Source organism: Eleutherodactylus coqui, chromosome 6 (assembly GCF_035609145.1).
Source record: "Eleutherodactylus coqui strain aEleCoq1 chromosome 6, aEleCoq1.hap1, whole genome shotgun sequence".
Classification (NCBI taxonomy): domain Eukaryota; kingdom Metazoa; phylum Chordata; class Amphibia; order Anura; family Eleutherodactylidae; genus Eleutherodactylus; species Eleutherodactylus coqui.
Genome location: NC_089842.1, coordinates 119,158,464 through 119,185,046, shown reverse-complemented (window position 1 = coordinate 119,185,046; position 26,583 = coordinate 119,158,464). Strand labels below are relative to the sequence as shown.

General features: G+C 43.5%; 1 protein-coding gene across 2 annotated transcripts in view; it reads right to left on the bottom strand.

Annotated features, from left to right (window-relative positions):
• Nucleotides 1-8,975: 8,975 nt before the first annotated feature.
• RCOR1 (REST corepressor 1) overlaps nt 8,976-26,583 on the bottom strand; it is a 38,973-nt gene continuing 21,365 nt past the window's right edge. The window contains exons 3-12 of one of the 2 annotated variants that reach the window (XM_066607485.1): nt 26,081-26,161; nt 24,325-24,377; nt 23,180-23,341; nt 22,480-22,601; nt 20,263-20,344; nt 17,750-17,944; nt 15,943-16,020; nt 15,261-15,318; nt 14,181-14,410; nt 8,976-9,420 (exon numbers count right to left, since the gene is read on the bottom strand). In XM_066607485.1, the coding sequence (XP_066463582.1) occupies nt 9,382-9,420; nt 14,181-14,410; nt 15,261-15,318; nt 15,943-16,020; nt 17,750-17,944; nt 20,263-20,344; nt 22,480-22,601; nt 23,180-23,341; nt 24,325-24,377; nt 26,081-26,161 (1,100 nt within the window). In that variant the 3' untranslated portion in view covers nt 8,976-9,381. The remainder of the gene's footprint in view (nt 9,421-14,180; nt 14,411-15,260; nt 15,319-15,942; nt 16,021-17,749; nt 17,945-20,262; nt 20,345-22,479; nt 22,602-23,179; nt 23,342-24,324; nt 24,378-26,080; nt 26,162-26,583) is intronic. The other variant, XM_066607486.1, reaches the window with a different exon arrangement.

Genomic DNA, 26,583 nt, shown 5'->3' with positions numbered 1-26,583 from the left:
TTTTTTTAACAGTAAAATCTTAAATGTCAAAACAAAAAAAATAAAATTAAAAATTAAAAAAAAAAAAAGTTACTGCCAGTGATTAAGCAGGCTTGGTAAGCGATGGGACATTCATCTCAAGGGGAAAAAAAAACAAGCAAATCAAGAAACAAACCAGTTTACGAACAGCACGTCTATCACAACACACCATGTTTAACCCTTTCTGGGCCTACTTTTGTATTTTACACGTCTAGGTTTCTACAAGTGTTGCATGTTGTTCTTATCCTGTAACTTTGTAGCAAACTGTAAGCGTCAGGTACAGTGTAATGGAATCCTCCTACCCTCCAGTATAAATGCAATTCAATATACGTAAAACACGGTATTATACAACATGCATAGTCTAAGCCAGGGTTAGGCAGTGCTTGGCATGAGGATTTGCTGCGATGGCAAGACAACTCCCATCATCCTTTGCTAGTGAATGACCCAGAGTTGCAAACCAAGAGCAAAGTTATAGCCAAAAACAGTATATGCCTGGTCCTAAAATTACCTCTCGTCTTCCAAAGCCAAACTGCTATTGTGCTTTGCTTCCTATAGGAAATGAATTGATGCGGTATAAAGAATGAATGTGTATTTCCAGGGGATGTAGAACAGGACGTCCAGCGCAGCCGCGGCTTTTTATAGTCATTTAACAGTATAAATCAATAAGCTGCTTCACAAATCCTTTGCCTAGATTTGTATACTCCAGCAGCACCCGAAGCTGCATTCACAAGGTTTCCTCTTTTCCTGCTGCCCCGACTGATGAGTCAGCACAGATCTGTGGTGGTGCACAGGATATAGTGTGACACTAGGCTGACAGAGAATGAGGACTATGTACTGTAACTGTAGTAGTGCATCATAGAAGCTGTCTGTGCTGGGCGGGTATACTGAAGTGGCCGCTAACAGGATTTCAAACGCAGCTTTGACTGTGACTGTAGTATATCTAACGTACAAATCGGTACAAGGTAAGTAAAAGCAAAGCATTTGCAAGTTACTCGTTCTATGTAAATGTAAACTGCAAAACGATGTTCAAAGGCAAAGCTTGTCTTTAAATATTCATTATCCTGAAAGCGACAAGACATAATGGCTGAGGCTCCTACCACAGCCCGGGATTTAAAGCACAATTTGTTCTCTGTGTCTGGGAAATCAAAACCGAAAATTTTAATAGATGCTAAAGTTATAGGAAGTGCAAACCGATGCTGAAGAATCATCCTACTAGGATGGCCTCATACTAAAATTATAACGTCTGTAGAATGCTGCCAGAAGAGGAGGTCCCTGTGGAGTGGCTGGAGGCAACCTCACAGCGGCCATGCCCCCTACAAATACACCATTTGAAAACCATCTTATTGGATAACCCTCCTTTCAGTCTATGAAGTCATAGACCTCCCCCCCCCCCCCCCCCCAAATTTAATCTTTAAAAGCGATGGGCATCTTTGACATGTGTCCCCCCCCGTCCCCCCCCCCCCCCCACATTAGTACAACTTTTTACATTTGAGGTAACTGCCCCATGGAGTCTGAAAATGACTGAAAAGACTGAAGCCTGAAACTCAGCAGTTTGCCACCTGCTGTTACTGCCAAGACTTTCCCCATATGCATGTATCCCCCCCAGGAGAACATGCTGCATCTGAGAGGTCCATGTGTTGCTGCCCTCACTAGCTCATTTACAAGTACAGATTTCTAGAACCTACAATAGGCTCCTCTCCCTTCGTGTTGAGGTAGCAATGGATGTTCTCCTTTCCCTTTACCCATACACAGCCGGCATGAGTCCTCCCTCCTTCCCCTGTAAACTGGCTTGCGTTTGCTTTCCTCCGCTCTTTACAGCCTGTGATCTGCTCTTCCTGAAAACTAAGATGCTTTCCCTCTCCACACTCTGATCTGCCTCCCTCTCCCTGCCGCCATCTTTAGAGGAGTCCGTACACCTTAAACTAAAGTTGACAAAATGGGAGGATTTTACCCAAAGGATAATCATTTTAGCCAACTGCTGGCAGACCACCACCATCTAGAAAGAAGTCTGCAGCAATTTAAGTTGTCATCTGTCAGACGAAAGAGCTTTAAAAGAATGAATATTTCCAGAAAGATCATCCATCGCCCGGTGTCATGTAACAGGCATGGCCAGATTGAACAACTGCAACAGCCAATAGGAACTAAAAAGAGTGAATAGCTGCATCTTCAAAAGGAATGTACACCAGAGGATTGTTCAACCATCTCCTGTCTATGGCCATCTTAAAGGTATCTTTACACGGTACGACTGTCGGGCACAGAAGTGCCCGTAAACTATCCCACAGACTGCCATCCAACTATGTGCTTACACAGGAGCGATAAGCGTTCGAGTGAATGGAGGCGGAGCAGGCTGGAATCATTCTGGCCCACTCGCCTCCATGCACTGTAAACAGAGGTCGCTCAAGCATTGAGCGGCTTCTGTGTACACGGGCTCAGTCACTTGGCTGTTAGTTCTGCTACAAACCTAGCCAGTCCTATTTCTCATGCAGTGCCCTGTCAGTGGCCGCGTGTACATAGTACGATCACCCAAATTTTCTGTTTCCAACGAGAATTCGGCGATAATCACCCTGTGTAAAAGGAACCATAAGACAGATTGCTGGCCGTGTTGACTTTCTCTGCTTTAAACTTTGCAGTGTACGACTAATGTCTGGTTCAGCAGGACAGCTAGCTAGGTGAAGGTGTTACACAGACTCTATAGGAGCAAAATGGTAGGACATTTTTAATGGAGGATTTCCACAGTTGCTGGATTTTGTATTTAGGAAGCGAATTAACAAAATAAAAATTCAGTGCAAAAGGTGTTTATAGCCTTTAAGGGTTAATAAAGCCAATAATTATCATGGATCCCATGGATGGATTTTGCAAGCTTTTGGCACCACTGATCATTCTTGCAGTTTTTGTATCATAATTGTACTCTAACTATATCTATGCAGGTTGATTTGTGGCCCCGTGTCAGAAGAACAAAGCTTTTGCTAGAAAAAAAAAAAATCCTTAAGTCTGGGGTTACAGGTCGTATTCCTGGCAGAAATCTTGTGGTTTTGCCACAGCGAAAAACCGTGAGATTTTCGCCAGGAAAGTGCAGCTTTGCCACATGCTTTTCTGTTGTGGCCGGGTCTCCCATAGAGGAGAGCGCGGCCACAGCAGAAAAAAAAAAAAAAAGAAAGAAAGGACATGCTGCGGCCCGGGAACCCACACCGCAGCGCCGGCTTTGCCGCAACAGATTTGCCGCCCCATGTGGATGAGATTTTTGACAAGTCTCATCCACATGGTTGGCCAACACCGGGATTAGCGGCCGCTAATCAGAATGTTGACCCTAAAACAAGTTGTTAAAAAGGCAGGCATTCACTTAAAGGCTGGTTGTGCGTGGGATCCATCCGGCAGATACATAAAGTAAGGAAGGGACGCATCCACAATGTAGTAAACCAGCGAACATTTGCACATAGCTCCTCATAGGAGGAATAATAAATAGGTTGATATTTATATACAATTAGATAATAAGGAAAGGGCTGAAAGACATGGATCATTACTGAAATAGGATTGCAATAAGGTTTATCCTCAACGCAGTTTATATCTCATTCTAGAAAGTGAATTGATGATCAAATTAAAAGGGATTGCCTGGATAGGAGTTAATCTATGGAAAACAAAAATCAAAATGATTTAAGACAATAAAACAAAGGTACGTGCTTGTCCTCAGCTCCAGCCCCACAATTCTCCAGCTCCGTGTTAACAGTGGAAGTCAAGAAACCGCTGCTTGCCAATCAGAGGGGAGCAGCATCACCGTCTGTTCTCCTGGCATCAGGGTTCATATCCTGGGCACCATGATGCCAGGACTTTGGAATGGTGATGGTGCCGCCTCCAATTGGCAGGCAGCCGTCATCTGACTTCCGCTGTCACAGAGCTGTAGCATTGTGGGGCAGCAGTGCTGGATCGCCAGGACTGAAGACCAATAAGTAGTTTCTTTTGTTACTTTGAGTCATTTTGATAAGATTTAAACCCCTTTCAATCTGTTACCGAGTGTACAAAAAAAAAAGTCTATAAACACAAACTATTGCCATCCCAACACTCATGTTTTGCACAATAACTTATATTTCAGACATACGTTTCTTGATTTCACCTAAATATATAAATTTTAAACATTCACATGATATAAAAATGTGATGAATATATTAGGTGAGAATTTCATGGATCCTCATGTCACTTCTGCCAAAATGGACCCATATAGATTCGGAGGACTCAGTCTCAGGCCCCCTTCACAAAAAGGTAAACTATCCCTCCTCATTGCTGCCCTCTGGCCTTATGTAGAATGTTACACTTTGCTTTTCCTATATGACTGCCAATTGTGCAGTCATTCTCTATACTGCAATAAGGATAATAAAAGACTAGAACACTTTATATACTGGGGGCCGAACTTAGGTTTTCTATTAGACCATTTTGATAAAATGAGTATTCTTTGTTGCCGTTAGCAACCAGTGTTCAGTTTTCATTCCCGAAATGGTTTTGTAAAATGGAAAACTGAGCTCCAATTGGTTGCTACAGGCAACACCGAATGTGTCGACAGATTTGATAAATGAGGCCCATTGTGAATTTTTTTTTATAATGTACTTTGCATTTCAAGGCCTCAACGTTTTTAAGATCCCTGCTTGCTGTTAGTGAATGGAAACAGTGTTACCTTCCAGAGGATGATGTGCCATCATGTCATTCATAGCTAATTGGCAGTACTGTAGGCAGAGCTCCTATTCATTTCAGTTGAAACTCGGCTTGAAATACCACAATGGGCCACTGCACAATTTACAGAGCCATTTGTTTCCCGTGCTGTACAGGGTTGATAGCTGGGGTCATGAGGTAGACACCCGCCGATCAGCTACCGATGACTTATTCTGTTACTAGGCCATAGATGTTTAAGATCTGGAAAACATCTTTAAAACTTTAATGGAGAGAAAGGCAGGCAGGCTTGGCTCTCTCTTCACCCTGTCCTCTATCTTGGCTGCCATTGAACACCGATTTGAAGAGTGGGCATGGGTGGGGGGGGGGGGGGGGGGAGAAAAAAGGCTGATGTCTGAAAATAGTCAGAGCAGCTGCAGGCATGCCCTTGTGGGCCACTGGCCATGTGTGAACCAGCCACAACAGAACGCAGCGAGTGCAGGCTCGCCCATGGGACAGCTCACAGAGGAGTATCTGTAGCACACTGTAGTTACTGGTGCTTCACACAATGGGGCAGATGCACCAATACTGTCCAATACTTAAAAGCGGTGATAAATTTAGACTGTTTAGTCCAGCTTTTATACCACCTATTAGTTGGCTTAGGGGCAGATTTATTAAGACTCGCACCTTTAACCCTAGTCGTAATATGCCACCCTGCCGTAGGAACATACGCCTATTAAGAGGAACACGCCTCTTAATATAATATGTGCATAATGGGCTGCCCGTATGTCAGAAGTAATCTAACACCAGCAATGAGCTGGCCTAGATGTCAGCTATAGTTTACTCTAGGTTTTTGTTAGAAACTATAGCCCACTTTTCAGAAAGTGGCAAGTAGAGTGCAAAATCCCAAAAGTCTCAAAAATTTTGCATAAGTCAGACTTGTGCAAAAATCAGCAAATTTTGTATGCCAGAAATCTGGAGTACAGGGTTGATAAAGTCTCCCTTTAGATTTTCCACAGATTGCGCAACAAAATTTTGGTGCAAAAAGTTGCTCAGCCCACGCCCCTTTTTGGACTTGGCAAAAAAAACATGCAACTCCCCATAAATCTGGCGCAAAAGCATGCAATTCACGCCAGAAAACAGGTGCATTTTTAAATAGTGTATTTTGGGGGCAGATTTACTAACCAACATAAGCAACAGAGGAGCTCAGACGTCATAGTATACATTAACATTAATGCAGAATCCCTCTAATCAAAGACTACAACTATTACTTTCCTCTCTGTAGGAAATGAATGTACAAATTTGGAGGAACCTAGCATTAACCCTGTCCAATCCAATTTTGGATTCAGCGTTTCCTAAAAGGCTCTCTTTTTTTGCTGTTATACAATGGTGCCATCTGCTGGCTAAAGCCAGTGTGTGCACCAGAGAGGTTCCGACAGCAGAGTGGCTGGCAATAGATGGTAAGAATACCCTGTTGGACATCTTCTGACATTGGAGCTTTACAAGCTTCAATCAGAATGTAGGAAGAAGTCAGACACTAGTCAAGTCACTGGAAATAGACATGGGATTTGTGGAAGCAGTCGGAGGTGCACTGTAGAGAAAGTAGTCTTAACGTGTTGATAACTAAAAACAAGTAGTATCCATGGGTGATCACAATCCCTGTACTTCAAATGCCACTGCAATACCACCTGTTTGAATGGAGCGATGGCCGAGCATGCACATTCAGGCTCCATGCAAACGATGTGACTAGCGAAAATAGAATAGCGCGATCGGCTACTTCTGGCATGAACGGAGCTGCAGCGAACATGCTTGATGCTACTTCAAGGAAACAAGGGTCCAGTGTCCTCCGTTTTAATGATTGGTGGGGATCCCCACCCATCAGGAATATATGACCTATCCTGAGGATAAGAGATAAATTGTCAATCTGGGACTACCCCTCTAAAATAGGGAATTATGTTAGATTTTCATACCAAGGCTCCACCAAAAAAAAAAAAAAAAAAATGTGCAAAAAGTGAGATGTGGCAGCTAAAAACCCAGCAGCAGCAAACTGTGTACTAGCGGGTAACAGCTGTATTAGGCACTTGAGTAACTCAATCTTGAATGTTGGAAAACTCATTTTCTTCTCCGATTTGGGAATTTAAAAGTGTGTCTGTCAGGTCTTTACCCCAGACAGCAAAGCTTAGAGGGCATGGTGCGGATGTATAGTTGAAGCCATTTAGTATTTTTATGTAAAACATTGCCTAATTGCTTCCAGGACTCAGAAGTCCTGCTTCCCCCATCCACCCATAGGAAAAGCCTTGAGACTTTCTTCCTCCACTCAGAGCCTTTGAGTCCTGTTAACGCCAACCGCACAGGGATTTACAGCTATAGGGTCCCTTTAGACCTGCCGATTTCTCGTTTGAGATTCGCTCAGAGTTCATCAGGGCAGCCTGTTCATACAGGCAGATACCTAGAGGGCTCATTCACATGAAGTCGTTCAGTCGTTTACAATCACTTATACAGTGAATGCAAACAACTGAACAATTGGCATCTAAAGCGAATGATTTGTGAATGAGCCAACAGTGATTTTTATGCATGAAATGAACAGAAAGCGAGTGATTTATTGTTAGTCGCGTTTACACTGTACAATTAATTGTTCCGTGTATACGTTGGCATTAGAGATGAGCGTGCATACTCGCTAGGGCCAACTACCCAAGCGAGTAGTGCCTTAGTCGAGTATCTGCCCGCTCGTCTCTAAAGATTCGGCTGCCGGCGCGGGTGACAGGTGAGTTGCGGCAGGGAGCAGGTAGTAGTGGAGGGGGGAGGGATCTCCCCTCCGTTCCTCCCTGCTCTTCCCCGCCGCCGGCACCCGAATCTTTAGAGACCAGCGGGCAGATACTCGACTAAGGCACTACTCGCTCGAGTAGTTAGCCTTAGCGAGTATACTCACTCATCTCTAGTTGGCATACATCTACAGCCGCGATCACCCTGTGAGGGTGATTGAAGGATGACTCACAGGCTTTTTCTATAAAGTAAGTGGGTAATGCGTGACTTACAGGCCATTTAAGACATGTCAGCATGAAAATACCCCTGTATCCTATGCTGGCTGCAGAGACTTGAGAAATCTGCTTGTACTGTTAAGTTAAAGGTCCCAGGTACAACCCTGCATCAGGATTACAAAATAACAAAAAAAAAACAAACAAAAAAGACACACCAGTCAAATAAATAGAGTACAATTCAGGAATGCCTGCACATAAAAAAGGAATTTAAATATATTAAATTTTTTGAACCAGAAACAAAAATAGGGACACAAAACAAAACAAAAAAATAAACACATTAAAACATCTGCTGATACAGGTCATTAGCCAGTAGTAAAATGTAAAAGGCACATAAGACGAGCATGCAAATAAAAAAATAAAACTGATGAAGCATGATCTGACGAAGAAATAAATTATGTAGCAAGAAAAAAAATATATATTAACTAATATTACGGAGATACAAAAAGGTGGTTAAATTGGTTTCCGGAGCTTTTAGTTACAAATGAGTATAAAGGCTAAAAGTTAAGAGACATGATATAAACGTTACATGTGCACAAACAACTATGGAGTACAGGTGGGATCGCCTAGACATTGCAAATCTCTAATGCTGGGAAGTTAGAGGAAAACTTCACTTATGAAATTTTCACCAGATCTACGCAACATTTCAGTAAAGCATTTACAGAATAACTCACCTTGTTCAGCTCTTCAGACAGGACATTAGGCTTCATTCACAGCCAAGGCTGCATTCAAAACCATTAGTTTCCTGTAACCGCAGTGCAGTAAGTGGGATGTCACACTGTGAGGTCATAAGCTTTAATTGGGGTACATTAAGGTTTTGACAGCAGCTTTGGCTGTGACTGGAGTGCGGTGTCATTCAAGTACTTTGACAATTACTCGGCATTATTTCAAGATGTAAACTGTGAAAGGTTAAGTGTGGAGGCAAGTTATAAAACTCTGACAGTGTTCTGCTTGTGTAGAAGAGAATTTCCTATTAGAACAATAAGCAGCTATTTAAAAAGAAACAGAAAATCCTACATAGTGAGAAAATAAAACAAAACGATCCCTAAAGTGTACGGAAATTCGAACAGACTTTTTACCCTCCCAAGCAATATTGAAAAAGGATAACTGGCTCGAACAGTATCCAGAACGCCAGAAATATTAACTTTCAACGTGTCCATAGAAATCTGGCCCAACAGAACCCAAAACGGAGAATTGATGATCAATTGCAGAGTTTGTCCATAGAGCAAAAAAAAAAAAAAAAAAAAGAAAAAAGGGTAAATTTATGTGTACAGGAGGGGGGGGGGGGGGGGGGGGGGTGTCTTCATTAATGCTAAAAACTAATTTTACAACATCCAAAAAGCAAAGGACACAAGTTTGTGCATGCAGCATCTGTACAGCCGGGACCATGGTCATCAGGCAGCCGAGAACATTTCAGAAGAGGAGGGAGAGACTGTGACTTATTTACAGACTGAAGGAGGTCACATTGTTCCAAGTTTAGTCTCTGTCCTCACTAATAAAAGTGGAAGCAGAGTGCAGATGTGTTTGGAGGGTAACGAGATGATTAAGGCAGATATCTCAAAGGGCTGGAGGTTATTTGCCTTTTTGGTAAATAGCTGCTTGTCCACAAAGCATGACGCGGGTGGTTGGCTGAGTTCTTTTAATACCTGAAATTCTGGGCAAATTAAGTAGTCAACACTAACAGTTCTTGGTCTCATGAAGCAGGGGTGAATCTGACGTCTAGAAGAGCAGCCTGTGGATAGAAAAAAAAGACATCGTAAGACTTCTGTATTTTGAATAATTCTGCCATCGTATTCTTACATGTGAATTGAACTATTAGCAGATATCTTGTAATAGTCGTCGGGATGCCATCTGGCTTTTTTTTGATTACGCATATATCTTGTCATCCATATCTGGGTTCTTTAGCCTGGCCATTATATACCACATCTGCAATTCCAGTAATGGCCCTCTATTAGTTCATGTTGTCATTTTGTTTCATCGCTGACTATTAATGTTTTTTGTTTTTAATGTTTTATTTTGGTTCACAAAAGGACACTGCTCTCTCCTCGTTCTCCTCCTACCTATCTGACCGCTCTTTCAGCGTCTCCTTTGCTGGATCTACCTCTCCTCCTCTTCCCCTTGCTGTTGGGGTCCCCCAGGGCTCAGTCCTCAGCCCCCTACTTTTCTCCATCTACACAGCCCCTGTTGGACAAACCATCAGGAGATTTGGCCTCCAATACCACCTCTATGCTGATGACACCCAGCTATACACCTCTTCCCGTGACATCTCTGCACCTTTACTCCAAAACATCACTAACTGTCTGTCCGCTGTCTCTAACACCATGTCCTCTCTCTACCTAAAACTAAACCTATCTAAAACTGACCTACTGGTATTTCCACCCTCCACTAACCGACCTCATCCTGACATCTCCATCTCAGTGTGTGGCGCCACCATAACTCCCAGACAGCACGCCCGCTGCCTTGGGGTCATATTAGACTCTGATCTATCATTTACCCCCTACATCCAATCTCTTGCCCGAACATGTCAGCTGCACCTCAAGAACATCGCAAGAATCCGCTCTTTTCTCACTGTGGACATGTTAAAAACGCTTACTGTCGCCCTCATCCACTCCCGGCTCGATTATTGCAACTCGTTGCTGATCGGCCTCCCCTGCACCAGACTCTACCCCCTCCAATCCATCCTAAATGCGGCAGCCAGGCTCATCTTCCTGTCCAGCCGCTACTCGGACGCCTCTGCCCTGTGCCAGTCACTGCACTGGCTGCCCGTTAAACACAGAATTCAATTTAAACTCCCTACCCTCATCCACAAAGCCCTCCACAGTGCAGCGCCCCCCTATATTGCCTCCCTCATCTCAATCCATCACCCATCCCGGGCTCTCCGCTCTGCTAACAAAACCAGACTGAGCGCCCCTTTAATTCGAACTTCTCACTCCCGTCTCCAAGACTTCTCCAGAGCAGCACCGGTCCTCTGGAACGCACTACCAAAGGCTACCCGAGCAATCCAGGACTCGCAGAACTTCAGGCGTGCTCTAAAAACGCACCTCTTCAGGGAGGCATACCGCATTTCCTAAACAAACCCCTCTGTACTCCGTCTGATAACATGCTCCATGACCTATTGACTGCAATCCCTGCTAGCCATCATAAACCGCTCCTGCAGTCATAACGATTCTGCCGTCACCCGGCCAAATGTCTGACCATTGTCTGTGTGTATATCACCGCTCACTCTCCACCTCGGCATACCGCGCACATCTCCAGCCCCTTTACCTTCTGTATCACCCCATTACTTGTAGTATGTAAGCTCGTTGGAGCAGGACCCTCACCCCTACTGTTTCCATCAACTGATTACTATGTAACCGTGGTTCTGTAATTTTTGCATTTTTTGTCTATTTATTCCCCGTCTATGTAAGCGCTGCGGAATATGTTGGCGCTATACAAATAAAGTTTATTATGTTGGTTTTTCATTAAAACCACTAAAGCAGCATTAGTAGCAAAAGGGCCTCCGGAAGACCCAATACATCAGGCCTCCTAATGACATCAATGGGCGCTGTGTAATACATGGTCACAAAAAAAATAAAATAAAAAAAAAAAAAAACACAAAACATCAAGAACCTCGACGCTGTCAGAATGGAATGAAACTTTCTCTGTGTGATTGTAAGATTGGTATAAGTAAGCGATTACAATATCAGAGTAAAAGGAGAATTTATTGCGGAAAACTGACCCCTTGTAGGGAGGCTTTAGGAACCAGTTGTATTGCCTCTAGCTTTGATACAAGATGCGATATAGCCAGGCATGGAGGCTCTAGTACCCTGTTCTACCACTTTTAGCTTGGATACAAGATGTGATACAGGCAGGCATGGAAGCTCTAGTACCCTGTTGAACCGCCTCTAGCTTGGATACAAGATGTGATACAGGCGGGCATGGAGGCTCTAGTACTCTGTTGAACCGCCTCTAGCTTGGATACAAGATGCGATACAGGCGGGCATGGAGGCTCTAGTACTCTGTTGAACCGCCTCTAGCTTGGATACAAGATGTGATACAGGCGGGCATGGAGGCTCTAGTACCCTGGTGTACCTCCTCTAGCTTGGATACAAGATGTGATACAGGCGGGCATGGAGGCTCTAGTACCCTGTTCTACCACTTTTAGCTTGGATACAAGATGTGATACAGGCGGGCATGGAGGCTCTAGTACTCTGTTGAACCGCCTCTAGCTTGGATACAAGATGCGATACAGGCGGGCATGGAGGCTCTAGTACTCTGTTGAACCGCCTCTAGCTTGGATACAAGATGAGATACAGGCGGGTATGGAGTTATACAGGTTGTGTATGGCAGATAACGAAACAGTTGGGAGACTATTGTGCTTGCTGGACAAACGATCCGCTCTACTGGTGGTCTACCACGAGCGCCCTGAGCCTGGTTGCCTTGTGTATGTGCCCTCGCACATCCACTGGCCCTAGCACTTTGGTCAGAACAGCCCAGGGTGTGTGCAGTTCGTTAATACGACCATCCAGCTTTTCACATTCAATAATGCGCCCCCTCAAAGTCTTAAGGCTTTTACCCAGTAGCGTTTTTTTTTTTTTTTTTTTAATAAAATCGCTGCGTTTTTTTCCAATGGGACTTTTTAATGTTAAAATCACATCGCACAAAAATTGTAACAGCACAAACTTGCAATTTTTGTTTGATGCGATTTTAACATTAGAAAGTCCCATTGGAAAAAAAACGCAGCGTCATTGCAGCGTTAAAAGAAAAAAAATAAAATAAAATACACACACACACACACACTAGTGGGTAGCTGCCCTTAACTGGGCAAAATCTCTTTGATTGCATCTAAGAGGCGTCTAGTGGTCAACAAGCTCTACACAAGCAGAAATAGAGGTCCATTACACCTTGTAGCCTCAGAGAGCCTTTTTTTAAGCCAAGGTTGGAACCACTTAAGATTATTCATCTAATCACACCACAACTCTAATTATTTGCATATCTGCCTGAGATGTAACTGCATGACGAATTTTGCAACAAAACGACAACTTCTGCTAGGCTTTTTTTAGTTACACGATGAATAGTGCACTTTATTAAAAGGGCTTCACACCACTTTATATTTCTTCACAGCCACTCTAATTCCTGGTTGTTGCGGACCAGGACATGCAACTCCTTGCAGCCAATCACAAGCTAGAGAAGGTATCAGCTATGGCTAGTAATTGGCTGCAGCAGTCACATGTCCTGGTTATCAACCACCAGGACCTACAGAGTGGCTGTGAGGTGGTTTTAAGTCGTGGAAAGATGCCTTCACTCCTAACGAGACCTGGCCTATTTTGGCCTTGAGGCTGCAATTGGCTTCCATCTGTCATTACAACTTTCCGTGAACCATAACTGGTTCTACTTTTCCAAAGTACCATTATGAGGACTTGTTAGTTTTTGCAGGTCCCCCCTCTCACCCCACCCAAAACTAAAAAAAAAACAAAAAAAAACAAACAAACAAAAACAAAAACAAAAAAAACACATACTGTGAGAACTACCACATTAGGTCACTGATTGAATGTTGTATGTGAATGCAGCCTTAAAGGGCTTGTCCAAAATTAGAAAAACAAGGTTGCTTTTTCCCCCCCAGCAAGAGCACCGCACTTGTCTACAGGAGGTTACTGCAGCTCAGCACCATCAAAGAGAATGGGCTCAGCTGCAATACCATATATAGCCTGTGGACAGGTGTGGCACCATTTTCAGAAGCCCTGTTTTTCAAATCACAAACAACCTGCTAGAACTAAAGAGGAAAAAAAAAGCTTAGCAGAATACCCCAACATGATTTGTTTGAAGCTTTAAAGGGGTTGTCTCGCGCCGAAACGGGTTTTTTTTTTTTCAATAGCCCCCCCGTTCGGCGCGAGACAAACCCGATGCAGGGGTTAAACAAGAAAACCGCACAGTGCTTACCTGAATCCCCGCGCTCCGGTGACTTCTTACTTACCTGGTGAAGATGGCTGCCGGGATCTTCTCCCACGGTGGACCGCAGCTCTTCTGTGCGGTCCATTGCCGATTCCAGCCTCCTGATTGGCTGGAATCGGCACGTGACGGGGCGGAGCTACAAGGAGCCGCTCTCCAGCACGAGCGGCCCCATTCAGAAAAGAAGAAGACCGGACTGCGCAAGCGCGTCTAATCTGGCGATTAGACACTGAAAATTAGACGGCACCATGGAGACGGGGACGCTAGCAACGGAACAGGTAAGTGAATAACTTCTGATAACTTCTGTATGGCTCATAATTAATGCACAATGTACATTACAAAGTGCATTAATATGGCCATACAGAAGTATATAGACCCACTTGCTGCCGCGGGACAACCCCTTTAAGTTACTGCCAACAATGATTTTCACTCCGCTTTCCTGAACTCTTGAATGTCATTATCCTTTAACAGGACACTTTATTCCCCAGGAAACAAGCATCAATAGCCAGAGCAGAACATGTCTTCTATTATACTGACCACTATAAGTATACATGAGTGTCCTACCTCCTCTTCTTCATCTGACATCTTCATAGCTGTATCTGCTAATTTGATTGGCTTCTCAATGCATTCCCCATTCTCCTCAGGTTTTCCGTGCTCCGCTTCCCATTCTTGTAAAACTTGGTCAATGTTGAAACGGCGGCGGTAATTAACGAAGAAATTTTTCACTTGAACCACGGATTTGTTCCCAATAACATCAGATATTGCTTGGAAGTCGCGTCCATATTTCCGAATGGCTGTGGGGTCAAGGAACAAAATGTATGAAGCCAGACATGTGATCAAATATTTAGCATATGTAAAAAAAAAAAAAAAAAAAATCAAGAGCAAATGACCTACAGGGATTAACCCTTTGCAATCCCATTTTGGATTCAGGGTTTCCTAGGGGGACTTTTCTACCATTTTACAATGGCGCCATCTGCTGGCTACAGCCAGTACTGCAATATGGGACATGCGGGAGAGGCCCCCCAATAACAGAGTGGCCAGCAATATACAGTAAGAATACCCTGTCGGACGTCTTCTGACATCGGAGCTGTACAGCCTTCAATCAGAAGGTCTTCAGACAGCAGATTTAAAAGGGTTAATGTTACAGAGAAAAAGAAACGATAAGCAGCTCGCCAGGCAGCCATCACATAAGAGTTCTCCAGCTCCACGGTCAGTGACTCAATATCTTTATTGGAGACAATTAAAATCCAAAGCAACCTGACTTACCATATGCAAACGTGTTTCAAACGTTAAGAAACAGCCCTCCTATGTTGCTGTTGTCATTCACTAACCGTGGAGCTGGACAACTCTTCATACCTGGCTGTTACATAATGTGAGTGACTGCATACACTGCCGCATAGCTGTAGGAAGTAGAGAGATTGCATCCTAGCTTGGACCCCAAAACCCTGCCATACAAGATGACAGCAGGGCTACAAAGGACATAATGATATGGGGAGGTGCGGTTGGGCTGGTAAAGATTTTTGCATAGTAAAAGGGTGGAAGTTGCACCTCTTATGAGGACTCTGCATGAAAAAAAAAAAATCCCTCACCCATATAGAGTAAATAGTTGAAACAAGACACTCAGTGTTGTTCATTTATTACTACCTTGTACGGCGAGAAGTTGTTCCTCCGTTGTCCAGCGGGCATTGAACTTTTGAGCAACCTAAATACATATTTAAAAAAAACACAGATTATTTTGAAGCATATCCATCATCTAATTGCATCTATATCATATGTTCAGCGAGCACCAGTGTAGCCCTAATGCATGTAAAGAAGGCTTCCACTAACAGCAAATACTGAAAAGTTTAGGAAACTGGAGAGAAAAAAAAAAAAAAATAGAATACGTAACTCGAAAGAACTTAAAGGAAAAACAAACAAACACACCACTAGTGGGGAAAAAAAAGATGCAAATGTGAACATGGCCTAATGCATGTAAATGTCCTTCAGTAATTCCAGCTGCTTCTTGAGGTGAAACCACAAGTCAATGAGATTTGTCATATGAGAGATCCAGCACAGCGCTGTGGCTTCAGTTATGAACAGAAGTCACGATGCATATGTGAACAGAGCCGTACTCACAAAAATTAAGCCGCTTGCTTAGTAGTAATAACCAGATCAGTATTATAGATTGAGCTGGAAGTCATGTAAAAGGCAAAGTAGAAAAAATAAGTGCTCCATTTCCCATGTGATGGGGGTGCTGTAGGAAAACTAAAAACTATCTGGCAAGTTACAAGCGACAGCAGGGAGTACCACACATAGACAACCCTTTAGGCCAAGAGGCCGTACGTACTTCAGGGATCCTGAACTCTTCTACTCCACCCTGTAGCTTCTCCTTAAGAGCGCTGTTTGTTTGTTTAATATTTTGGATCTAAGGAGAAGAGAAACGTTTATATACAAACTGATCTTAACAGGGCAAGACTATATTAAATGGGTTTTCTAGCTGTAACGTTGATGGCCATCAATGTGCAACTGTTGAAAGCTGGATCCTGGGAACGTCAAGATCAGCAGAATGAAGAAAACATTACTTTAAAGGCACACGTCGAACATAAGGCCCACGGGCCAAATCCGGCCCGCCACCTCATTTTGTGGCCAGCTGCATGCAAAACCTAAATCAGGTTTTTACATGCAGCACCACAGCATCAGGACCAAGTCTGCTAGGAGTCCCTGTGCACCGCAGCAGAGTCTTCACCACCCACCCCTTCGTCCTCTCGCTATGACACAGCAAGCCCTGTCCAGCCTCCAAAACATAGCGTGAAGGTGGAGCTGCAGAACACAGCTGTCATCGACGTACCGGGCGCCAATATCTCTTCATTACTGGTTGTGGCAGGAGCAGCCGGTAAGCTGGGAGCCACCGAGAGAAGCACCTACAGAAGTCCCTTTTGCTTTGCCACAGTAATATCTAACCTGGTGGTAACGAACATCTTTGCCCTTTACTTAGGCGGTGCACCAGAACATCATTTATGGAACAATTTGAATCCCAACGAGAGAAGAATTGAAAGCTAATACACGTTTTTGCCTCAGGGAGAAAACCCGCTAGGTCTTGTGTTATGAGGCCGTGCCGGTCGGCCCTTTGAAGACAACCCTAAGGCTGATGTGGCCCTCGGTGAAAAGGAGTTTGACACCCCTGTATTATACCATCCAAAGTTTAGTAAATCCTTGCAATTTTATGATTTCTTGTTCCTCATGTTTACTACGATGAGGCCCCCAACTATCACTCAATATTGGATGTGGCTCTAAAAGAACCAAAAAAGGTTGGGGACCTCTGCTGCAAGGATACGCCAACAAGCTTTAAAGGCTAGGGTGTCCCTTTGAGAAGTCAAGATCCCTGGACCAAAATGAAATGCTGTATGCCCCTCATCGTTCTGCTAATTAGTATGAGTTCCAGGGCTCAGACCCCCAACCAATGCTAAACAGAAAAGGCCATCAATATTAAAAGCTGGAAAAACGTTTTAAAGGCGATATACACCTCCAAGATCAATGTTTACTGTCTGCATACATTTAAAGAGAAAAATGAAGCAACTCTGCAGCAGGTCTTATTTACATATTTCACCCAGTTCTTTGCAGCCTATCGGGCACATTTACTAATACAGTCTAACAGACTGTGATACATCTGTTACACTGAATACAAATCTCTATTTAGTCTACGTTTATACCATCTATTAGTTGGCTTGGTTTTAAGACAACATTTTGCCCCACAAAGAAAAATTATGAATCTAAAATTGCCTAAAAATCCATCAGGAATGTGGAGCAGAGTATGCAAGACCATTACTGGCACATCTCAAGAGTTAGTCTGCCTGTGTGTGTCCATTGTAACAGACCGAAATCACATTGTGTGTAGTGTAATCCTGCAGGCTTTTTATCATCTACTACTTTTTTTTTTGCCAAAACTGGCAGGCTGGTGAGCAGTGGAGGACAGATAGAAGGGCAAGTGCCGGCAGGATCAGACTACAGCGGTGTTCTTGTTGTCTGTTACCAGGGAAACACAAAGCGAGCAGAAGGGCTATAGGAAGTGTTTAATTCAGACCCATTACAGAATTACTTTATTTTAGACATGCTCTAAGAATTCCAATCTGTGGATACTGGGCACTAGTACTTACTTGTCTCTTGATGGAGACTAGTTCCATATCCAGTTGTCTCAGCAGAGTGGTAGCAGCGTTGGCATTAGCAGAAACGGCTGCCACATCTTCCTGGGAGAGGAACATTCCCTTGGGAGGTTTCCTCTTGGCTCTGTTCTTGGCCTGGGATGGATGCTTCTCTTTCTTCACATGAGGGATGGTATCGTTTTTTGGCTCCTGTCCACATGTAAAAAAAAAAAAAAAAAGTCAAAGAATACCCTTTACATGAGTGCAGTTTCTAGAAATGAAAAGCATTTTAATTTGGACGATTCCTAAATTGCAGAATGCTCTTCTTACACTGGTTTTCCATAACTAAAATCTTATGGTATAATGCAAAAATTCAGCATTTTTAAAAAAAGGGACTTTCCAGGCACTTGTTATTGATGACCTCTTTTCAGGATAAGTCATCAATAGCTGATGGACTGAGGCCCGCTGCCCAGGACCCTGACTGATCAGCTGTTCTTATGCCCACCATTAGCACCACAATACAGGGTAAGGAGCAGAAGCCGATAACCTTGACCCGTGTAGTGATCAGCGCTGATAATTGCAGGCGTAGCTCTAATTAAAGATAAACGAGAGCTGCACCTGCAATTACCAGTGCTGGCCACTACTTAGGGGTCGGAGTGATCAGCTTCCATTCTGTAGTCTGTATTGTGGTGCTGACAGCGGGTATCAAACACCTGATCGGTCAGGGTCCAAGCAGCAGGCCCCAGCCAATCAGCTATTGATAACCTATCCAATTGCCTGAAAAACCCCCTTGTGACTGTCACACGCTGTCAGTAAACAGAAATTCTTGCTTACATGTACAGATTAAAAATATGCTACAAGCACAGATGCAGGGCTCATTATAATGAGAAGACCCATAAGCCAGTGTGTAGCAGCATATGATCATAAGGGGCTATGTGGAAACAAGACTGACTGCATTTCATAGCTGCAAGAAGAGCTCTCGAATACTGCAAAGAAATGCAGCACAGTAACCATCACAGCTGTGATGTACAAGACTGGATGCAAGTCTAGCTCAGTACTGTCACGTACGTACGCACCTCCACAAGTAGAATATGGTTGAAGAAAGAGGTTGCCTTGTTGCTGGCAGATGGGATCTCACAATTTGATCTAAACCATGTGCCAAGAACTCTAAAAATTTATATACACATAGTAAATGTAGCAGTAATGGAGTTCTAAACAAAAAAAAAAAAAACACACAATGTGGGCGTATTTCTTGCCTCTTACTACTTCCCAAGCCACAGGTTACCATCTAGATCTCCAACAGCAGCATGTGGATGGAGCCATAGAGTTACACTGCTGACAAGGAGACCAATAAGGTTTGTGTTTGAGCGTTGTTCCCTTAGTTGCTGGCGTTAAGCCCTTTTGTATACACTGGACATAAATATAATCCTGGGGACCATTTTCAGTCATGATGCCCATAATCTTACATAACAGTGAGATCAGATACTTTTAGCAGAATAAATGCAGAATTTGAAGCACAAAGCACTATTGTATAACGAGCCTCTCCTCGGCAGTGAATGAACCGCTAATTCAATTTTAGCTAGTGAATGTAGAGCAGCAAGAGCTGAATCCTCACCACTGGCACACAGAAGCCAGCTGACAATTAAACACAACACGCATTTCCTCATTCAGAGCAGAGGACCCGCGCGGCTGTTTATGGATGCAAAATTACCCCAGAAATCAGCTTAGAAGAAAGTTGTACCCAAAATAGCGCCCACATGGCAGACTCCCAGCCCGCCGCATACAGAAGCCAGTGATGCCTTCAATTATTAACCCACTGTCTACTTTTAAAGAGGACCTCACCTCTTCCGACAGGTCAGTCTTTGGTCCATTTGGGGTGGGCATATTACGGACATATACATCAAGAGCGTTTCATCTGTCTTTACCCCCATATCTGTGGTCATTGAGTTTCTATAGGGCAAACACTGATGCAGATTTTCCCAATAGAAAAAGCTAATTAATGCAAATACGGAGGCAAAAAAAAAAAAAAGGCCATATTGTGTTTTTAACACTCATCCATGAATGTGAATAGATACATAGGTTTACTTTAGCTCCATACCACGGTCCCCAAAACATCAACCAAATACAGAGAACTATTTTATGGGGAATGCAAATTTTAACTAAGAACTTTGCTCTGTGGCGTTCCCGTCATTTTTCCTGCGTTTCTGGAAAAGAATAAGTGCGTTACCATTCCTCTTGTCAATGCAGCACACACTGACACCGACATGGAACTGTGACTGCAGACACCTTACTGACCAGGGAAATGGTAACGCCATAAGTTGAAAATGTATTCATACACTTTCAGGAAAAAACAGAGGAGACACATAATTCAAGAAATTCTAAAAAATTCAAAAAAGAAAATAAAAAGGGTAGGGGCTCTGAAATTCCTATTACACATGCATGTGTTTATTACGGTGAAACAGACGTTTCAGTAAAACTGAAAGGTAGTTTTCAATAACCAATTCCAAAGCAGCTCCAGTATTACTTGCCTCTTTTTTAGGTTCCTTTTGGGGGTCGACCTCCATATCACCAATTGGGTTGTTGCCATTGTTCTCTTCCATCTCATCTCCACTAAAGGTTTAAAAAAAGAAAGTATTTTAATGAATAACTGATTCAAAAACTACATGTGCCCCATTAATAGCACAGATACCATTAATAGCACAGATACATGCAATGGTTCGCCAGATTGCGTTTGTCAAGTTTGAGGTCCAGAGAATTTTAAAAAGTTGCACAGCATTGCAGAAACATGGCAGCTTTCCTCCATAAACAGCGCAGCTCCTGTCCACGCGGTGTCTGGTATTGGAGCTCAGCTTCACTGAAGTGAATGGGGCCAAGCTGTAATATACTACACACAACCGATGGGCAGATGCAGTGCAGTTTTTGGAAGAAAGCAGGTCCGAAACGCCATCTTTTCTCCTTAGGGAGAGCACCTCTACGATGAGTAAGGAGACTCAAAAGGCCATTCATGCTCCTCTGGGCAATATGCAAATAAGGGAGATGGAGCAATTCCTCCAGTTATTGGAAGGCAGCATTCCTTCCAGACAAAGTTAGACTCTTTATACCAGCCAATAGGTGGCACTGTGGAGGTATTATTCCATCTCCCTTACTTGGAAGAAAGCAGTCATGTTTTTGTAACCTCTGACGGCTACATTTAGCAAGGGTTTAATGCAAGTGAGATTTTATAAAGTCCTATTCCCCCAATGCAGCCATGTTTTTTTCCTTAACTCCATCATGGATTTTCTCTACCGATACCCTACCTACACATTTGTCTAAAGCTGAATCTTCCCGTACACATCTGCACTGTCTGAACACAGCCTACAATCTCCGGTGTATGGGGAGGCAGCATGACCTACCACCGCTAGCATTCTAACCTGCCATGGGACATCAGTGCTGCCATTGGGATCTCTGGATGCAATTTTTACCCCTCTCTCAATGGAAATAAATGCTCACTTATGGGGCGAAACAGCAGCTGAATGAACAAGCATTCAGCCATCTTCAGCCGGCAGCAAAATACAGTCAGTAAAACTCCTACATGTAATTGAACAGCCACCAGCCATCCAAATAAAGCTGGCACTTAGCTCAAAATAATGTTGCTATGGATATTTTCCCCCGATGAATTGAAGACCATTTTAGCTCATTCCTGGAGTGATTAACAAAAAGACACTTTTCACTGTAAAATACAGCATTGGGAGCAGAAAGCAGATTGATAAGTTTGCAGCAGCGACAATCGAGGAAGGCGGGCGGGCTCCTTATACTAAAGCTCTTCCCCAGAAATGCTCCTCGCTGAGGCAGAATAGTCTATATACTATTCCCAGTATAGACATAGTAAAAATCATAACTTATTATAATCGTTAAAAGCAGGTCACAGAGTTAAGTCGCATGCACCTTATTCGTGAGAAGAGCAGGCGGCCTAGACGGACACACACAAGACAAACACTGAGCATGCCCACGTTCGGGTCTTCTAGCGGGGATCAGTATCCTATCTGTTAACACAGATAATAGGGGAGGTCTGATCCCTTAAGATTACTGATGGGGAGTTTGTATGATTCGTTCCTACTAGTCCTGCCTAGTCATTATTGCATAAGAACAGGAGTTATGTTCTTACTGCAAGCTAATCTGATTCGGAGCATCACATCTAATGCTAGCTAGAGTGTCTTATCTGATAGTTACTGAATAGATAAAATAACATAAAAAATAAAGAGGTAAAGTCTATAGCCCTGATGGTGGGCTCAGGTATCCATTCTCCTCCCCTCCCATGTAGGTCAATAGGTTCCTAATGAACTACAAACTAAGTAGAGAAATGTATCGAACGGTAGGCCAATAAAAAACTGTAGAGACCATAAACTGATACATTTCAACCTATGTATCGCAAATGGGGAACCAGTGATAGCGCCTTCCAATATTGAGCTAAAACACTTTCTGGAGTACATCAAACAAACTCCCCATCAGTAATATTAAGGGATCCGACCTCCCCTGTTATCTATATTAACAGATCAGATACGGATCTCCGCTAGAAGACCCGAACGTGGGCATTCTCAATGTTTGTGTTGGAGTCTAAATTGTGTGTGTCCGTCTAGACCGCCTGCTCTTCTCACAAATAAGGTGCATGCGACCCAACTGTGCCCTGCTTTTAACAATAACACTTATGATTTTTACTATATGTCTATACTGTGAAGGGCCCTCCTCAGAAAGGAGATTAGACTCACCTTCCTCCTTCACGTTCACGTTTTTGCTTGCGAGCATGGCGATCCATCACACTGGTCTTGGACCTGGTTTTCTTCCATGAGTAATAAAATTTGACTAGGCTGGCGATGGATTTATCAGGTAGCTGCAAGCAATTAAGAAGAGGTTTAGTTGTCGGGTAACGAGCTCAAATAAGAGTAAAGCTACTTTGACATAAGGGTTAAGAGCTCATCTTTACGCCTGTATTACAGAAGAGTGTCGAACCCAAGGATCTCAGGGACCTGCAACACTGTGGGCATTGGTCAGTAGACCTGCGATCGGACCAGCCCACTTGTCTGTAATATAGGTGCAAAAGTACTTTATGCAATTATCCATGATCTAGTAAAATGCTTTATCCATTACATAATAAACCAAAGAAATTAACCCCTTGAGGACAGCCTTTATACATTACTGCTCATTCATTTCCATACACAACAGATTCTCTATAAAGGATTACACGCGATACCTGTGTTGCATGGAAATGCATGTAACTGCTGTTTCAAAACACTTCAGCACTCGTGTGCATCTTATTTATATAGAATATCCATAAAAACTAATTTGTGACATGGGACTATGAAGCCTGTGTAAGGCCGGCTGCACACGGCTGGATTTGGATTGCGTCAACACAGTCAACCCCGTGGCCATGTAAACTCCAGCCTTACATCTTCCCTGCACTGTTCTTACCATTTGCTGGATCCGGTGAAACGTTTTCCCATGAAAGCTGAAGGCTTGCTCGAATAGAACCTTATCCTCGACAGTCCATTCATCGGGAAATGGGGTAAAGTTAGGTAAATCAGCCAAGGACTTCTCAATGTTGTGCTTGTGCCAGAAAAGCATTCCAAGAGCCTGTGAGAGGAGCGTGTAATCATGTAAGCCACAGTGAGGATGGACAACGCTTCATAAGTCAGCTGCCAATGTTTACATACACCCCTGCGCCAGTGGTCTTATGGAGAAGCTCAGCTCTTTAGCAACGCAGTGAAGAAACCCAACAACAGGAGGAGGAGGAGGTCACTGGCAATATGCATTTACTGGAACACATTTAAATAAAGCAACACTAAATCTGATTTTAAAAATAGTTTCCTGGTTCCTTTTAGGTGATAATCTGCAAGTACCTCATGGTCGGTTTTGAATGCATATACAGGGTTGTGCCACAATGGACATAAACTACCTACATTACAGGCAATAAACGTCTGACAAGGAACCCTACTAATCACTAGACCTGGGGCCCATTTACTGTGACAACCCCTTTACAATGGGTTAAGCAAATACTGTAAATTTTAGGCTGGTCACATCCAAGTTAAAAATTGGACGTGCCTTCTTTCCTTCTGAGGTCAGGGCAGACAACATAATGGTACTCCTCCTCAGTGGGGTAACAGAGTCCTGTCAACCTTGTATTCCCCAAGTCCAAATGTTTCCTAAAGACCAGCAACAAACAGGTCTGCCTCCTACGGACACCAAGTTTAAACTGGTTAGCTTGGTGCCTGCAGGAAAGGTAAAGCTGGTAGTAGGAGCTTCGCTTTTGCCGCCTAGTGGCAGTAGCTTTACCTATGGCCTTCATAGGTGTCCCCTAATGATACGGACAAGGTGGTCAGATTTTAAGAGTGTATTCAATTGGGACATTTCTAGCCCTCTGGGCAAATGTGGTGTTAATTATTGTTAATAAGCTTGGGGTACACCCTGAGGAAGTTTTTGTATACTTCCTACTCTGTGGAACAAGCACAGCAGCTGTAGTGACTGGGATATTTACGTTACTGGTATAGGAAAGGGTGCTGAAACTAGTAAGAGCCAGACTGTTCACATCAAGACCACCACTAAAAAGAACTCGTTACCTGCTCCATGTTATAGCCGTGTTTCTCTTTTGCAACAGAAATATATTCATCCACTGAAAAGCAAAGACAGAAGTTAGATTAATGCATAAATAGACCATACGATGAATACTGAATTAGTCTAGAACTCCACAGAGGCCTTTTTATTAATGAAAATTCAATGACATTCCCAACAAAATGCCGTCAGCTAGAATAAACCCTTGCTTAAAACATGGTGTCAAACTAAAGCGTGCCATAAAGAGAAGCACTGCGTTGAGAACACACATTTTAGCTTACCCCTTCTGTAGTTGTGTGTATATATAATATATATTAGGCCGCCTGCAGACGAGCAGGTCGGATCCGGCAGCGAGAATTCTCGCCGCAGGACCTGACCTGAGCGCCTGCAGAGACGAGCGCGTACTCACCCGTGTCCGGCGGCCCCGGCTCTTTCATGTGCCGGCTGCCGGTGCATGCGCAGACCGGAGCCGGGTGAGTGACGTTTCTGTGCGAGCCCCGCACAGAAATAGGACATGCCGCGGTTTGTTTGCCGAGCGACATCTCGCGCGGCCGTCTGCATAGGAGTGCGTATTGTAAAGTACTCGTATGCAGGCTTTGAGCGGCGGAAATCTCGCGGGATTTCCGCCTGTGTGCAGGCGGCCTTACACACATACATAGAAAGGGGGATATGTATTATGCTTCTAGTTTTGCCATGTGTAAGGGTGCATTAACATCTGCGCTAGGAATTCCCAAAAGGAGCGTGAAAGATAAATCCCCACGACCAAACGGTTCAGTCTGTGGATGGAAGCGAACAGCGCCGGTCGTACCCAGTGACTATCATGGGGTCCGCCCACTTTACACCCAGCTGCTCGGGTTTGGGATGAAGTGCTACATGCACACATGCAGCCACATCTGTCGGAGAATGGCTGCCCCATCCCAGCACAATTACAGTTTGCATACTTCATGCTAGAGGTAAAATTATACCAGAAATCTGCGAGAACTTACATAGGTTTCTTGGATGTACCTAATGTGTGAAGAGGTATGTGCACATTCCTATATTAGGTGCATCGTGCACTGATGGGGATCATATTAAGACTGGCAATTGAGACACCGGTCTTCATAACCCCCTCCCAACAACGAACACTTTTGGCACTCGTAACAAAGGGTGTACATTTCCTGCACTTAAAATGCACCAAAGAAACCCGATGTACATTCCATGAGCCACATTTAATAACGGTTTTAGGCACTATTTTCTGTGCCCATCTAGTCACTTTTCAAAAGGGGTCTAGAAAAAGGAGTCAAGTCAAAAAATGCACTATAGATCACAAAAAAAACCTGGTCTTAAGTATACCACAAAGAGAGGTATAAAGAAGGCCAACATTCAAAATGCATCCCACTGCATTTGGCACATCTTGTGAATACTTTCCAAGTTTGTGCTAATTATTAGAGGTCATTGGTAAAGCTGCCAGTATTAATGTGCGGTTCAGGACTAAATATGTGCAGTAAGACATTTGTAGCCCGTCACTGCCATCTAGTGGTAAAATACAGAATGCAGCGCAGGCATTTATTAGAAGTAAAAAATAATTACGCCCAAGTATTTGGGGGTAATTTAGAAGCACATTTGTGAGAGATATTTACACTAAATCTTGGAAATGGGCTAAAAAAAATATGAATGAATAAATATAAATGTAAAAAAGTAATAATGCAAGACAAACTGCAAAGCAGGCGCGAGTCTACCCTTCAATAAAAACGGTCTCCGTGTTTTCGATGATTGGATACTCACATTTGGCTTCCGATAGGTTTTGATTAGGGGACCACACCAGCATGCCGAGGTTCTCTCTCTCCTGACAGGTTTTTGCCACTTCTGTAAGAGACAGAAGAAATTACAGAAATATGTTTTATACATGCAAAAAGGGAAAACCAGACCTCGTTATGAGCAAATCAACGTCCATTGTTCCCAAGGAGATAGAAGCTGCAGATACTAGCAGGCCCACAACACAAGGACCGTTCTACCAGCTCTGCACAAGTCTTCACTCACTTGTCTTTGCCACATCCCATATAATAGGATAAAGCTGCGTGGAAGCAGCAGAGAACTATCATTCAGGACGTCGCTGAACATTGCAGGATAACTGATGTAAGAAATTAGTGGGTTTCCAATATTTCAGCATGTGAAGCAGAGTTTCTACCAACTGACTCTAGAGGGCAGACAATGTGCATTATGGAGCAGAAGTGCAGTGGTCCTACTTCTAGGCTGAACAGAAACGCTGCCCCCTAGCTGTGGTGTGG